Below are 16916 nucleotides of genomic sequence, written 5' to 3' on the forward strand. Positions count from 1 at the left end.
ATATTTTTAATAGATATATACCTCTATGTGGTAAGTATTAATTTTTATAAAATTTAGAAAATATTTTATATTTATATATTTGAAATGAAACATTAATTTAATTTAATGTAAATTATATTTTTATTAGTAATTTTTTATTTTTCTAATTAAATTGATTAATTTATAGAAAAATATTTAATATGTTTTTTAAGAAATTAGAATTAAAATTAATTTTTATATATGATTTTTATATAATTAGTATAGCAAATATTAATGTAGATATATGTGGCAAAGATTTCACTAATCAATTTTTTATAGAATGATTTTTTAAGTTTTTTTTTAATGCATAAAACACGAGTTATTGAATTTTGATTGTTAAATAATTTATTATTTTATTTTGTAATTGTTTAATAACTATAAGATATCTTTAAGATAAGAATTGTTTTTTTGAGATGAATTATATGTTTAAATTTGTATTATTATAATGAAAATATTCATAATTATAATTTTAATGTATGAAGACAAATCTCTCATTTAATCTCACAAAACCTTTCAAAATGTATGAAATTTATGACACATTGACTCATATATTTAATAACTTATTTCACAATTATATTTAAATTATTTTTAATTCAATATTATTTATAACTATGTCCTAAAAGTAAAAAGAAACATTTCTATTTTTTTTAAGTTTTATATTTATATCTTTTTCAAGTGAAAGTAATTTTAATTTATCATTCAATCTATAATTGTTTAAATAACATTTTAAGAAATTTATTTAATTTTAGACCTTCTCTATTAATTGATTAAAATATTAAAGATACAAATACATAATTTATATTTATATTGTAATTATAATTATATAGAATATAATAATATTTTTTAAATACAAAGTATACGATCAAATATATTTATTAAAAATTATTATGAAATTGAATTAATACAACAAATTATTTTTTTATGATTACTAGATAAAATACTTTTTTATTATTATACAACTTGTTATCTTACATATGTTAAATAATATCAATGTTGTTGAATTCTAAAGATTGAGACAAAATAATTGTAACACAATAAATATGTTTTTCTTTTAGGTTTGGAATGATAAGTACAAGCTTACTATAGCTACATGGAGCACATTGTAAGGATAAGAGCATATTACAAGCATTTGAGGGGTTGGAAAATATGGGCAACTAAAATTATCATATTACAAACGTGAAGAGCCTTTGAGGAGATATGCAGTGGTTACAACTGAGAAATAACGACCACAAATTGAAAAATAACTGGATCAAGAAATCTGATAAAACTTAAGCCCCCGGTTATAAAAGTGAGATTGAAAAGAAGTAGTGACATACATTTTGAAGCCAATGTAAAAGTTCCTGGGAATGGTATGTTTGAAGAATGCAGCAGCTCAAGAAAACACACGAAAATCCTTGAAGAAGTTTGTGAATTGCTGGCGACAATTATTGAAGTGTACCATGAATTGCTGGCTGACTGGGAAAATTGAACACTGCTATATTCACTGGCTGGACGATGAGATGAAATCACTTGATAATGAACCAACAAAGCTTAGTTAACTAATACAGAAGATCAAAAGACGACACAAATCAATAATAAGAACCAAACTTACAAACTAAAACCAAAAAAAGAAAAACCCAAATAATCATTTCTTCTAAAGGCGAGGCTAGTTTGTGGCTCCCATGGGGCTCAAATAGAAGCAACGTGTAATTCCAAAGAAAAGTGATAAAGAATTGGTTATAAAGGTGGCCATCTACTCACAATATCTCAGTTGTTCTTCATTTATTTCTCTTCAACTGCATTCATCAGGTTTGAATTATCCATTTACTTTGTAGTCACTTGCAGGTGCAATAGCAACGTAGTGGTTTTCTTGGCATCTTTTTAAGCTTCAAGCTTGTTATAGAAGAATATTTGAAGTTTTTATGGTGTAATGACTGTCTATTTCTATTATATACATACTCAAACACATGATTAGATACAGAAGAGGAAAGCCATCTAAATGAATCCAAAAAACTAAGGTAGTTGTTGAGGGAAAGTGAGAATGCAATGGTTATTATGACAAATCTAAAGATTTGTAATTTTCTGGCTTCCTACTCAAAATTGTGCAGCTTAAATAGAAAAGAGACGATAATAACAATGAAAATGATCATCTCAATAACATAGATATAAACGTGTCATATTCTTATTTTATCACAGATTTTATATATCGGAATTCTACAATAGTGTAGTATAACCACTTTCAGGCAAAGGCTAAGTAAATATAATACAAATGTTGTTTGATTCTAGCATATAAGGCATTTTGTATTTTTCCTATAGAACAAATAAGCAGGAAGGTCTGATGAAAAAGAGAACTTATGCAGTCGCAGCAAATCCGTCAGGGGAACTCGGAGGAATGGATATACTAGAACTTACCCAGTCTCAGCAAATCTGTTAGGAGATCTAGGAGGAATAGATATACTTATTAATATGGTCTCCTGAACTAAACAAACAACATGACAAATAGGAAGATGAAGAGCATATAACTTACCTAATCGCAACAAAGCTGTCGAGGTGATTTGGGAGGAATGAATGGAGACGATTGTGTGTTGGTACCTTTATAACTTGGATGTTGCAATGGCGGGGCATCCTATGAACTACCGTGTTGTTGTGCATGGCTGGTGGAGATTACTCCAGATACCAAAACACGCTATTTGTTGTGCCTTTCGCAACTGGCTGATATGTAAACATTCCAACTGACATTTGTCGTGATAGCAAGGATTGTTATGCAAGAGTTATTATCCGATCAATAGAATCAACATAATTGATATGAAGTAATCACTTTGAATTGAAATATTCATAATAAATTTATAATACCTCTCGTTTTTGTGGCGTCCGACAACTCTGGAAAATCAGAAAATTCCGGCTATCGGCTTCATAACACGAAACAAATTTGTTAAGAAATACAAAGGAACTTGTAAGTTGACTTCTGAATAGGGAAAATTTATAGATTATAGTGAGAATAAAGCACATAGAGGTTGATTAGATTAAAATAAAGGTACCGGGCTGAGCTTTGTACGTTGTAGTTTTTGTTGGCAATGAATTGTAGCTCAAAGATGCCAAATGTAGAATAGAGTGCAAATAGTAATTATTTTCCAGTGGAGATCTCTACAAATTTCTGCAAATAACCTTCATTATCTCTGCAGTTATATTGAAATCCCCTTTCTCGATCGAAGTCATCATGCACCCAGACGACCCGGGTTCAAATCCCGGCAACGGAAATTGAAGGAGATTGAAGGTTTTTAATTAATCTCCCTTTCCAGTACTTCTCTAAAATATTAAGCAAATGAACATGAGGGAAATTTTCTCATATATTGTATCATGACAACAGCCCATTTTTCTTTTTTTTCCAACGAGAAATGAATGTCAGCTTTAAATCAAGAATCAAATTCCTTGAAACATTGTTACTTATGTTGCTTATGTTGAAAAGACATACACATTCATATTTGGGATGAATTAATACAATGTGCCGAAAATTTTTTAGCCTTACTTTTCTTAACATTAAGATATTCTCACAGTGAAACATTATTACTAAACATTGTTTTGAGGCTCCCATGAATTGCAAAATAATGAAGAATGTGCATTATAAATTGATAAATTACTGAAACTGATTTTTCTTAATATAAAAGAGAAGTAAAAAAGCATAACCATTTTTTAATATTTTGAAAATTATCATTTATTTACTAATTTTAAATATTTTCAAATAATAAAAATTAACTTAAAGTCATTCAAACATCACTAATATTGAAAAAATAGAATTTTAGATAATACATAATAAATAAATGGTTTAAACATCACATACTAATGCTTGATTACTATACGAAAATTGTTAAATAGTTAAAATTGACTTATTTTTAGTAAGCTCATTTTTTTGTGTGTGATGTTTAAGAGTGGTCTAAACGAATGCAACTCAATCTTAAGACCTTTGGAGTCACTTACACCTTCAACCTTCCTAAATCATTTTATTTGTCAAATTTATAACTTAATCTTAAGATCATTGAGAATCGCTTACACCTACAACCTTCTATAATCAATTATTAGTCCTAGCCTTTTTTATAAAGTAAGAAACTTGTGTTGTTGGATTTCCTTGCTCATTAATTTTGGGAATCTAAAAACTCTACCCTAATGTTTGAGGATTGCTTATTTAAAAAATAATTTCTTAACAAATTAATTAATTTTTTGGTTGGAGAATAGGAATTTTCATGGGGTCAAAGACCTTTTAATAAATGAAGTTAAAAGGAAAAAATGAATAGTTTACAACTGTATAGAGGACATAAATGCATTTAAGGCAATGAGAGTGAAAGGATAAATACATAAGTCAAATCTTTACTCTTGATTTGTAGTCATAGTAGGTGGCTGAGTGTTTTCTCTATAAAATCATGCCACCCAGCAAACCAAAACCAAATTTGTGGAAAGCTTCACACTTGTACAATTGGTATTTACATGTCGCCCAATGGGCATTTAAATATCGTCCAAATCATCATTCTTTATTTTTATCTCCAAATGTTGCATACAATTCAAACCAAATTTCAAACGTGCAATGGTTGTGGTAGTTGTACTTTTTAAAGGGTTTAAATGGGTATTATTTTTAATAATATACATTATTTAAAGATAAATGAATAACATATAACGTTGCAGATATTCTTTTAATTTGATCTATATTTTCTATTTTTTTTATGTTGGATCATTTATTTTGATTTAAAATTTTAATTTTGACTTGCAACTTCTATTGAAAAGTATCTTCAAATATTCTAATATATTACTTTATAAATAAATATCTACATTAATATATAAGATACCAAATATCTATATTTTAAAAGTTTTGAAAAATGAAAATTATATTGTAAATAATATCATGGCTAATAGATGAAGTCTAAATTCTAAATGAGTTAAACTCGGTAAACAAGTCAATTAGAAACTTGTGTTTGTAATTCATTTGCTAACAAACTATAAACTAGGTAAAAACTATATCATTATAAACATATTTATACAAAAAAAAAATGAAAAAGTTTGTTTAGGATCTGTTTTTGAGATGTTTATGTATATTGCATGGTTCAAAAAACATAGATTATGCAGTGATATAAATAGATTAGAAGTATAGACAAAATGTATTAACAATTTAATATATATCTAAGATAGAATATCATATCTACAACATGTTCATATAAAAGAAGAGTAAATGAACTTACAAAATGATATATTGTTAAAAAAGAATAAGACAATTTAAGAAACTAATTAAATTAATTTTGTATAGACTATTTTCATTTTGCAAGAAATTTTGAAGAGGTATAAACTAGTTTTCCAGCACTAATTATGCAAATAATTTTTCCTCTTTCCCAGCCCGATAATAAAATTCAATATATATTTTAAACAGAATCAAGAAAGCAACAAAGGGCAGAAGCCTCCGGAGTAACAAGAACGCAATGTCAAGCCAACGTCCTGTTGTAAAACCGTTTTCAGACCTAAAACAATCATCGGGAAATTTCGTATATAACCAGCTAGTCCAACGGAATTCTTTTAAAAGCAATCTTGTTCTCCTGCACGCATTAATGTTTGCTCTATTGTATTCGCTCCCAAGATATCTCATTTCAATTTTCCTGCATCAGCAGCAAAGATTAGCAAAGAAAAGCTCGCTTAGATCAGAATGTCGTGCGGACGGGCTCCAGGCCTGCTTTCCATTTTTGTGTCAATGGCGTTGGCGCTAGCCGCGGTCTCTTCAACGGGAAAAGACAGTAGAGAATCGGTCCCGGGATCGAATCCCCCAGTGGTCGCCTTCAAACCTCCAAGAATCTGGGACTCGCCTTCCTCTGATCCGCTGGTGATGAACGCTAGTGCTGCCCTGAGAGACGCAGGCTACCACATAATGGGCTCAGCTTTCGAGATGTTCGCAGTTGAGGTTCTCCCTGCCGGCCCTGCTACATTTTTCGCCATTAACGACCCTGCTCTGGTGAACACCACGTTGCCTTCTTGGCTCATGCTCAATCTGCTCCGTTACCACACGGCCACTGAAATGCTTCTTGGAAAAGATCTCCAGATTCTCACATCCGGCACTTGCTTGCCTACTCGTCTTCACGGTAAGGGTTTGATCGTCACCGATGAACAGACCGTGAACAGCATTGTGGCGTTGAACGATGTGGAGATTTCACATCCGGACATCTTTTCGGCCAGCGGTCTGACAATTCACGGCGTGCATCGGCCTTTTTATTACTTCGATCCGTCGCTGGATCAGCTACGGTTCGATTCGCTTCCTTTCCCTTCTTGTAACGTGTCAGATTTCCACCCTCTTCCAAACGCTAGGTCCGCACCGACGGAGAGCCACAACAATGGAAGCAATTTGGGGCTGTGGCGCGGGTTACAGCAAGCGTTGCGCGACAATGGATGTTTGTCCTTCTACATTGCCATGAATGTGCAGGTAAGCAATATTTTGTAAAAGATGCGAATGTCTTTGCAAATTTCTTGTGTCTTGCGCTTAAGAAAATTAATCTAGTTTCTTTATATGCTTTTTTGATATCTTTAAATTTTATTCAAGCTTTTCTTTCAAATATCAAGCGTAGAGAAAATTTCTTTAATTTCTCTGTACTTTGTGACAAATTTGAGAAACTGAGTAAAATATTTTGTAAATTCGTTTCAATATCTTTCAAGTTTAATGAAATCTCTTCAGTTGCAAACCTTAAAGCTAGCACGTACATTTCTTTAAATCATCTCCCAGACTGTAAAATCATTTCTCTAATTTCCATCTCTGCTTCAGATATAAAAATTCCTGCAAATTGTCGGAGGAGAATTTTATAAAATGAAATATAGTAGTCTTTCGTCACGTATTCTTGCTTAAAACAACTGAATTTTTATAAAACTGAGGAGAAAATTTTCAAAGAATACTTAAGAGATTTTGCATTGTGTTCAAACAAATTTAACCATCTTTAATCAAAGAGATCTTATTTACTTTCTTTATAATCTCGTGACAAATTGATATATTACTCAAGTTTATCTTTTAAATATTTTGTAAATTCCTCTTCTCTACCTATCAAATCTAAGGAAACGTGTTCAATAACAAAATACTTCACGTAGCGCGTTTAAGAATCTGCTTCTTTAAACTTTCTTGCCAGGATTTTCTTTAACTGAACTTTCTATCATTTCTGCGGTATACAAATAAAACATACATTGTCTCTCAGCATTTGAAGGAAAGAATCCTTACTTTTGGTCAATTTCTTTCACTTATCGTTCTCTGGAGTACTAGTACTACACTAACCTGTCGAATTCGTGAAAGAAAATGTTGTTTTTCAGAAATAAGCTGCAAGATTATAATAATTGTTTTTCTGATTCCATTTCAGTTTCAGATTAAACAAATCCTGAAAAGTGTGAGAAACAAATTTTATGAAATAAAATTAATACGGTTTTATATGACAATATGTTTTCCCAAAACTACTGAATGTTTATAAAATGGAGGCGAGAGTTTTCAAAAATATGGTTAAATAGAGTTGCATAAGTCGAACGAATTTTACAAACATAAAACGAAGAAATTATTGTTTGTGCAACCCCGAGCTTTAGGATGTCAGAACTATTTCTGCTGGTTCATTTGAGATTCTTCCATTAAATTTGAAACAAAATCTTAAGCAATTTTATTTTCGACAATTTTGTTCAAGAAATAAAAGGCGTTTTTTCACTTGACAAAGCACTCGACCTTTTGATTTTCGTAGAGAAAATATTTGTTATGGAAAATTTGAGGGGAAGTTTCTTTTGACATGAACGGTAAATTGCGACTCTGAAAATTGTGAAATATAACACACAGAAAATGTCGTTATTGCAGATTAAACTGTTAAATGCCTCGCTGGTAGAAGCAACAAGGAATTCCACAAGCAGGATAACGGTTTTCGCTCCTGTGGACGCCTTTGCCAGCTTGTCGTCCCCGCCGCTGTCGTATTTCGGCAACAATCTGTCGTTCCACGTTGTGCCGCAGAGGTTAACCAGCGCCGACTTATGCAGACTTCCGGCGAGACACAAGATTCCGACACTTTTCCGCGGCCACAGTCTTCAAATCATTTGTACTCCCGAATCCAATCTGGCCGTCAACTACGTTCCCGTTATACAGCCGGATGCGTTTGTGACCGATGATTTTGTTCTACATGGTATTCTCTGGGCCCTTGATCCCTTCAACGTAACTACCACTAACTAATCTGTTTTACCCAACTTTTCTCTCTTGCTCAACTGTTTAAAGGTGATTCGGAATGTACAGACTATGGACAAAGGTTTATCCAGAACCAAGTAACGTAAGGGCTTTCTTTCAATTTCCTGTTTCTTTGTGACAGTATTTTAGTTCAATTCATTTTTATTGCAAGTTTGTCTAGAAAGAAGCCAAAGACAAAAGTCTTGAGCTGGTATAGAGTAGTTTTCTCGAATATGAGGGAAAAATCAAAGGACACCGTAAGGCACTAGTCTTATTTCGATTGGATAGAACAGTCCCAACTGATTTGGATTCGAAAAGATTGCTTAGTGATTCGGGATGTTTATTTTCTCAATTAAAAAAAATGTAAACTGTTCTTCTGGATGTCGACTCCATTGGTGAGGCACAAGTTTTTTTAAAATGAGTTTCTGATTTTGTTTTTGAGTGCGGCTTTGAAAGGAGGTTTCTGCCTAATATTTTTCGATGTGCCTTTAAATCTAAATTTATGTGTAGTTTGATGTTGTTAGCAAGAAAAGAAGAATGTTAACATTTGATGCTTTGAGTATGTTTAACAATTATTTGTATGTAAGATTTTAAAATGATGTTAGGATAGTTAAGATGTGAGCTAAAAAGTTTCTTATTATCCGTTGAAAGTGAATGAAATGGAGTGATCAGCGTTGGATGAAGACAACATATCTAGTAAGTAGGATGTGATAACATTAGGTTTTTTCAAAATAAAATAAAAAAATTAGGCTTAACAATAATTGAAGTTTTCAAATTAAAAGAGAGATTTTATTTATTTAAAGGTGAATATTTCAGGTTGATATCAATTCTTAAATGCAACTTCAATGGTTTTTGGCATTAACTCTCTAACACAATCAAAGTGGGATTAGTTCTATTGTAACTTCTAGGAAATAACTAATATTTCTTCTAATGATTAATTTGTATTCTTTAAAAAATTTATGCCTGTCATGTTAATAGGAGAATAAATATGGAATAAACCAACTCATAGTGGTTGATTGGTGTGCCTAGTCAATGTCCTCGATATAGCTATTTCACAATTATGATGTAAACACCTCTTTATAATTAATAAATTTATGAACTATTAATGCCTTTCATTGAAAAAAAAAAATTATAAACCACAAAAAATAAATAATGAAATCATATATGAAGATAAATTATTGTATATTTTCACTCCTATTATATTTTCTCTTTAATGAAAGAATTAGGACTCTAGAATTGTAATGAAAACTTCATGAATTCAAGTTTAAATTGTGAATGCAAAATGATTTATTTATATTGCAAGTTTCTCAAATTATTACAAGTATAGGTTGGATTATTAAAATTAGATGAAAATATAAAAATTAAATCACAATTGAAATAAATTAGCACTCACATATAGTTGTGTGTGTGAAAAATGTGGACAAATGTCCAAACACACTTTTATGAATCCTTATACTTGAAATCCTTCAAAATAACACCATGAAAAAGCACAAGATCTCAAGAATTGACTCATTGCTTCCTATCATCAATGTGTAAAGACCTTCAAAGTTGAAGTGGTGGCTCTCATATGAACATTAGCATTGGTCTTCACAAGTACATCCAATGAATGGAAGATTCAAATGATCATGAACATGCAAGATATCTCCAAGTCTCCAGAAAGCTTCAAAAAATGTCTATCATAACGGTAGCATAAGAAGTCATGATCTTTTCATAAGAATGCTCCAAGTCCTCAAGGAAATCACATGAAAGCTCCAAATAATGGTGATAATAAAATTGCCCCTTCCAAAATGAAGGAAGGAGGTCTCCTTATATACCAAAGCTAAGAGGCATTCCCAAATTGGAGGGAAAATGAAAATTAAATGAAAAGGTGTGACCCACATAAGAGAATTTGCAATTAGCATTTAATTAAGAGATGTGGAGTGTAAAACTCCATAAAAATTATAAGATGAGGGGTGTTTTAATTTAATTTAAATGTAAAATAATCCCTTTTCTTATAAAATAAAGTGTATGACATTTATTTAATTATTTCTTTTAAAATAACAATTGTTGCACTTAAAATTAAGTGAGGAGGGGTTTTATTTAATTAAAAGGGAGAAAATTCCTTTAATTAAATAATACAAAAATCAAGATGATCCAACCATTTGTTTAAAATTAATTAAATAAATTAACTCCAATTTAATCAAAAAAATTGATGTAAAATAATAATAATTAATTAAATAATTCAAATAATTTAATTTGATCAAAGCAAATAGTGATGTAAATATTTATTCAAGCTTGATATAAATTATGAAACTAGGGCACATGGTCAAGGTAACCATTTTAGGGTGCATACATTTTTCTCTCTTTGACTAATGTGTGTCCACATACATGACAAGCACATTAAGTCAAGGAACTATAAAATAAATTGTGTATAAAGATTGATTTATGTCGAAAATATATAAAGATTAAGCATCCAACTCTTGTTCCCTCAACATGCCATACAAGGTCTTACAGTGCCTGGAACACAATATGTCGTTGCGGGTCTTATAAATGTAGGTCTACCCAAAGAGTTTTTAACAACTATAAAATTCATGAAATATATATAAAGGAAAAAGAAAAATATCAACACATAGAAAATGAATAATCATGCATTAACTTTCCCTGGGTACAATAATCATCTGCCCCGAGCTAGGCAGAAAAAGATGTAGATTTTGAATTAACTTTGCAAACAATGAAGCTCAATAAAGAGTTCTTGCCCCCTAGGATCAAAATCAAAATGAAGAAAAGGCTAAGAAAGAACAAGATAGATATGATTAGATCAAAAAAAGGTTCATGATGAAAGATAAGCAAGATATAGATCAAGAAACCAAGGTTAAATCACTAAGCATGAAAAGCATACTCCAAATCAAAAGAAAGAGGGGGTGAATGAAAGACATGAAGATGGAAAGAAGAAGAGGGAAAATGCCTCAAAAACCATCAACTATGCAAGATATGACATTTTAATTGAGATCACAAACAAGTGACGTGTACTAAAAAGAAAATTCATGATCAAAACTGATAGCAAAGAAATGATGAAGGGGACCTCCAAAAGGTAAACAAACAAATCAAAAAACCTCCAAAAAGACAAGGGGATAAAATGCATGTTTATGTCCATATGACACTTCTATCCATTCTATGTACTTACTCATTTTGGCCAAGATTAAGATCCTAGTTTTAATCATCAAGCTGAGCTACACAACCTTCACTAGTCAGAATCATGAAGATATGAATGTAACTCTATTAGAAAGATCACACAATCATCGCTAATCACCAAATTAATTTGAAGATATGAATGTGATCAAAAGCTTCCCACAATCATCACTAGTCACCAAGGAAACTATGATGATATGAATGAGATCCGGTAGTGTTGAGAAACACTGTGAGTCTTGAGATCAAAATCACTCAAGAAAGAAATCTACCAAAAATGTGTCTCATGGTCCATAGTTCTCTAGCTATGCATCTTGGAGAAAACCATAGAGACACTCATCAATACTAATCAAATAACTCATAAAAAGGAAAACACCACATGCTCCTAGTGCAAAAATGACTAGGGAGCGAATAAAAAAAAAAATATAGATATAGTGCAATAAACATGTATATATAGCAATGAACAATCATCATACAAAGAAAGATCAAAGCATAGCTCAAAATTAAGTATAAACTAAAGCATAATAATCAAGACAAGACTCTTAGGGTAGTGTTAAGAAACACTATTTTGGTGTTTAAGACATTTAAGGAACATTGTTGTTGATATTGAAAAATACCATTTCTTTTCTTTTTTCTTTTTGTAATTTTGGAATATATCATTTTTTTTGTATTTTTTCAGGACCCATAAATATGTACAGATGCCCCTAGCAAGAATGGACATCAGGGATAGAACTTTTTCAAATGAAGCACATCAATAGAATTAGGGAGCTGATCTCCCTCACGTGTAGACAACAAATATGCACCTGATCCAAAAGTAGGTGTAATAATAAAAGGACCCAACCAATTAGGCTCAAATTTTCCTTTATGAGCTCTATTTTTCTGATTCTTAGGATTCTCATGCAAAACAAGATCTCCCACTGAAAACTCTCTAGGGAAAACTTTCTTATCATAAGTCTTAGAGAATCTTTTCTAATAAAATCTTATGTGATCAAAAGTAGTTTTTCTCTTCTCATCAAGTAACTCAAGTTCTTGTAATCACATAATTTTGTAATCTTCATTTTTCACTAATCTATTAAGAGTAATTTTCAATGATGGAATCTCATCCTCTAAAGGCTCAGTATTGTAAATATAAATAACATCCTTGCTAGCAACTATAGAATCATTGTCTATCAAGTTCCTCTCAATTTCTCTTGAATCATAAAGTTGTCTAATAATTGGAGAATCCAACTCATGAGAAATATGTGAGTTTGAAATCTCATTAATTGTATTGGGTTGAGAATCATAAGCATGAATCACATCAATACCCAAATCAACTATAGAAGGCTCTAAAGATAAATCCAATTCATACTTATTTAAATATGCTCTTTCATCATTGTTTTGTATATTTGAATCATTTTGAATTTTTTTTGAAGAAGCTTCATTAACTGAACCATGTCCATCTCCCCAAAGAAGATTAGTAAAAGGGATCAAATCATCACATATATCTTGTTGATCAAGTATATACAATTTCTCATCATCATCATCATAAACATGAAAGATGGTTCCATCATCATTTTCTTCTTTGTAAATCCAATCTCTAATAACACTTCCTTCTTCCACTTCTTCCATAGGAAGTAAGGGTTCAACCAAAGAAACAACCTCACATCCCTCCATTTCACTATTAAGTGTCTTAGATTACGTCACACATTCTACAGATTCTTCAACTATCTTCTCTGAAACTCTATCCAAAGACACATGTGATTCTACTAAAATGTTATTGATTGCCAAATTATTAACTGTTGAAATACACATCTCAATTTTATTATGTGCAAATGTAATACATCTATGATATGTGGAAGGAATGACTTTCATTTCATGCATCCAAGGTCTACCCAATAAAATGTTATAAGAAAGGGTATTAATATCAACCACAAGAAATGGAATATCTCTCACAACTGACTCAATCTGAATAGGTAAAACAACCAATCCTTTAGATTATCTTTTTACTACCATCATAAGCTCTAATAGTAACCTTCTATCTAGTATTAATATCTTGTTCTGAATATCCCAACTTTTCAAGTATGTTGAAAGGACAAATATTCAACCTGACACCCCCATCTATCAACACACGTCTAACAAGAGTTCTATGAATCATGAATTCAATATGCAAGGCAAGATTATGCGGATGATTCAAATCCTTATCATTTTCCTTAATTGTAACCATATTGATAATGTTGTCTACATTAGAATATCCATAATTTTGATTAGAATAAGTATAATTCACTTGAGCTTTCCCATTCTTAGATGATTCACCCTTTTTCATGCTTAGGAAATGGATCCTTATAAGCTTGATGATCATTATTAGTAGCATGGCTAGCACCATCAATTACTAACTTTCCATTATCAATCAAATTCTGAATATCATGTTTTAACCTTTGGCAATTTTCCATAGTATGACCAATTTTTCTCTAATGATATTTACAATAAGCATTATCATCCTAGCGTGGACCCTTCATAAGAGGTGGTTACCAATTCTCAATCAAAGTTAATAGATTGCCATCAACCAACTCTTCGAAAACATCCTCATAAGGTCTACCAATCTTTGTAAAAGTTCTTCTCTCTTGAGGATTTTTATAATTGTATCTAGAATTATCTCTACAATTTTGCTGAGAAGATGCTTGAAGTTTCATAGCATGAACACTATCTGATAACTTGTAAACTGCTTGGTCATCAGACTTAGGTGCATTAACTATACCATCATTAACTACATGTTGATTCCCTTTATAAGAATTATTCCTGTTCTTATTTCCGTTGTTATTATTCTTGTTGCTATTATGCTTGATAATTCCTTGATTCTTCAAAACATCTTCAATACGGAAAGCTGTTTCTACCATTTTATGAAAAATCTCAAGTACCCATTTGCCAATTTCATTTCTCAATTCAAGAACCAAATTAATCATAAGTAAATCAATTTTCTCTTTTTTTCGAATTTCTCTAGAGTAACGAGAACATAACTTTCTCCACCTTTGCAAAAAGGTAACAAAGGGTTCTCCTTGATCTTGTTTGAGGTTGCATAAATCCAACATAGAAACTGGTTTTTGAACATTGTAAGAGAAGTGTTGAATAAATTTTTAAACAAGGTCCTCAAAATTCTTAAGTTGGGGAGTAATCTTAGTGAACCATTCCATAACTTCACCCTTTAAACTCCCAGGGAACAATCTCATAAGATAAGCATCTTTATGTGCAAATTCGAAGCTCAAAACATTAAACTGTCTCACATGATCGCTAGGGTCTCCATTCCCATCATACTTATCATAATGAGGAAATTCTATTTTCTTAGTGGCCACAGTCTTCAAATCATTTGCACTCCCGAATCCAATCTGGTCGTCAACTACGTTCCTATTATACAGCCGGATGTGTTTGTGACCGATGATTTTGTTCTACATGGCATTCTCTAGGCCTTTGATCCCTTCAACGTAACCACCACTCCCTGATATGTTCTACCCAGCTTTTCTTTCTTGCTCAACTGTTTAAAGGTGATTCGGAATGTACAGACTATGGACATAGCTTTATCCAGAACCAAGTATTCTGTAAGGCAGTAGTCTTATTTCGATTGGATAGAACAGTCCCAACTGATTTGGATTCAAACAGATTGCTTAGTTATTCGGGATGTTTATTTTCTCAACGAAAAAAAAATGTAAACTGTTCTGCAGGATGTCGACTCCATTGGTGAGGCACAAGTTTTTTTTAAAATGAGTTTCTAATTTTGTTTTTCAGTGCGACTGTGAAAGGAGGTTTTTGCCTAATTTTTTTCGATGTGCTTTAAATCTAAATTTATGCGTAGTTTGATGTTGATAGCAAGAAAAGGAGAATGTTAACATTTGATGCTTGAGTATATTTAAAAATTATTTGTATGTAAGATTTTAAAATGATGTTAAGATAATTAAAATGTGAGCTAAAAAGTTTCTTATTATTCGTTGAAAGTGAATGAAATGGAGTGATCAGCGTTGGATGAAGAGAACATATCCAGTAAGTAGGATGTGATAATATAGGACTTATAAAAAAAATAAAAATTTAGGCTTAAGCATTAATTGAGGCTTTCAAATTAAAGGAGAGATTTTATTCATTTAAAGGTGAATATTTCAACTTGACATCAATTCTTAAATGCAACTTCATTACTTCGATTGTAACTTCTAGAAAATAACTAATATTTCTTTCAATGATCTATTTGTATTCTTTAAAAAATTTGCACTTGTCAAGAGGTAGAGAGCCGAAGAAAATGAGGCACAAGCAAGTGAATCAATTAATAGCTTACACAACAATTAATAGATGAAATTAATGCCTAAGAAGTTTCTCAATCCTTGAAGACTTAATTTCAATATTTTAAAATGTATTTCCATGAAAATTGGTTGCCACCAAAGTGAGGAATTAAGAAGGTTGAGGTCATAGCTAAGCATTTCACCTTATCATGTTAACAGGAGAATAAATATGGAATGTTACCAATAGAGATGTAAATAAATAAAGATATAGAAGTATAGGAAAAAGGAAACAAAAAGTGTGGGATAAACATAGATAGAGAGAGGGAGAGAGGTGAAAAGAGGAACGTAACCATAGAGGTAAAGATAGACTAAGTGTTGAAGAAATAAAATTATAAACCATAAAGATAGATAGAGAGAAGGAGAGAAGAGGGTAGAGGGGGATAGAAGAAGATAACTATAGTGATAAAGATAGATCAACTCATAGTGGTTGATTGGTGTGCCTAGTCAGTGTCCTCAATATAACTATTTTGAATTATGATGTAAACACCTCTATCATATTAATATATTTATAGGCTCTTAATGCCTTTCATTGAAAAAAAAAACACATTATGAAACATAAAAAATAAATCATGAAATCATACATGATGATAAATGATTGTATATTTCCACTCCTATTATATTTTCTCTTTAATGAAGGAATTAGAACTCTAGAATTGTAATGAAAACTTCTTGAATTAGAGTTTAAATTGTGATTGGAAAATGATTTATTTATATTATAGGTTTCTCAAGTTATTACGAGTATAGGTTGGATTATTAAAGTTAGATGAAAATATAAAGATTAAATCACAATTGGAATATATCAACACTCACATATAGTTAAATTTGGGTCCCTTTTGTAGAGACTATGATGGTTTTTTTTTCTAATCCATTGGCACACATGTCTACTGAAAATAGGATTATAAAAGGTGGTGGCCACTTATCAACTCTAGGAAAAATTATCTTGAGGCATATGACACTAGTAGGATGGTATAAATTGAAATAGTCTTAAAATAATCTAAAATAAGGAAAACTAAATAAAGTGCCAATCAAAATGTGGAGTGTGGAGCTATAAAGGGTTATAGCTTATTGTACTATAATAAATATAAATCAATAATAGATAGCCAACACTATTGATTGATTGTGTGATTAATTATGTAAGTTCAATCATTTAAATAGTAAAAATGAGATTTTTTTATATATAATGGAATACAAGATAGATGATAGGAGGAAGGAAACCAAAGATAAACTAATATTAGGACCCTAGTGGTATCTTTCAAATA

General features: G+C 31.1%; 1 protein-coding gene across 1 annotated transcript; it reads left to right on the top strand.

Moving 5' to 3' along the window:
• The first annotated feature begins 5477 nt into the window (after positions 1-5477).
• Positions 5478-8742, top strand: LOC149561628 (fasciclin-like arabinogalactan protein 21). Its single transcript, XM_089823820.1, has 2 exons — positions 5478-6445; positions 7838-8742. Exons 1-2 carry the CDS (start codon positions 5678-5680, stop codon positions 8201-8203), a joined length of 1134 nt encoding a protein of 377 aa, XP_089679946.1. The 5' UTR covers positions 5478-5677; the 3' UTR covers positions 8204-8742.
• The last annotated feature ends 8174 nt before the right edge of the window (positions 8743-16916 follow it).

Source organism: Cupressus sempervirens, chromosome 4, assembly GCF_028749045.1.
Source record: "Cupressus sempervirens isolate cs-2001-9-10 chromosome 4, ASM2874904v1, whole genome shotgun sequence".
NCBI classification, from domain to species: domain Eukaryota; kingdom Viridiplantae; phylum Streptophyta; class Pinopsida; order Cupressales; family Cupressaceae; genus Cupressus; species Cupressus sempervirens.

What these genes read in the sequence shown, in the direction of transcription:
- LOC149561628 (XM_089823820.1), top strand. Translation starts at nt 5,678, where the DNA reads ATGTCGTGCGGACGGGCTCCAGGCCTGCTTTCCATTTTTGTGTCAATG. An exon ending in ACATTGCCATGAATGTGCAG is followed by an intron (nt 6,446 to 7,837) that starts GTAAGCAATATT and finishes TCGTTATTGCAG; the next exon opens with ATTAAACTGTTAAATGCCTC.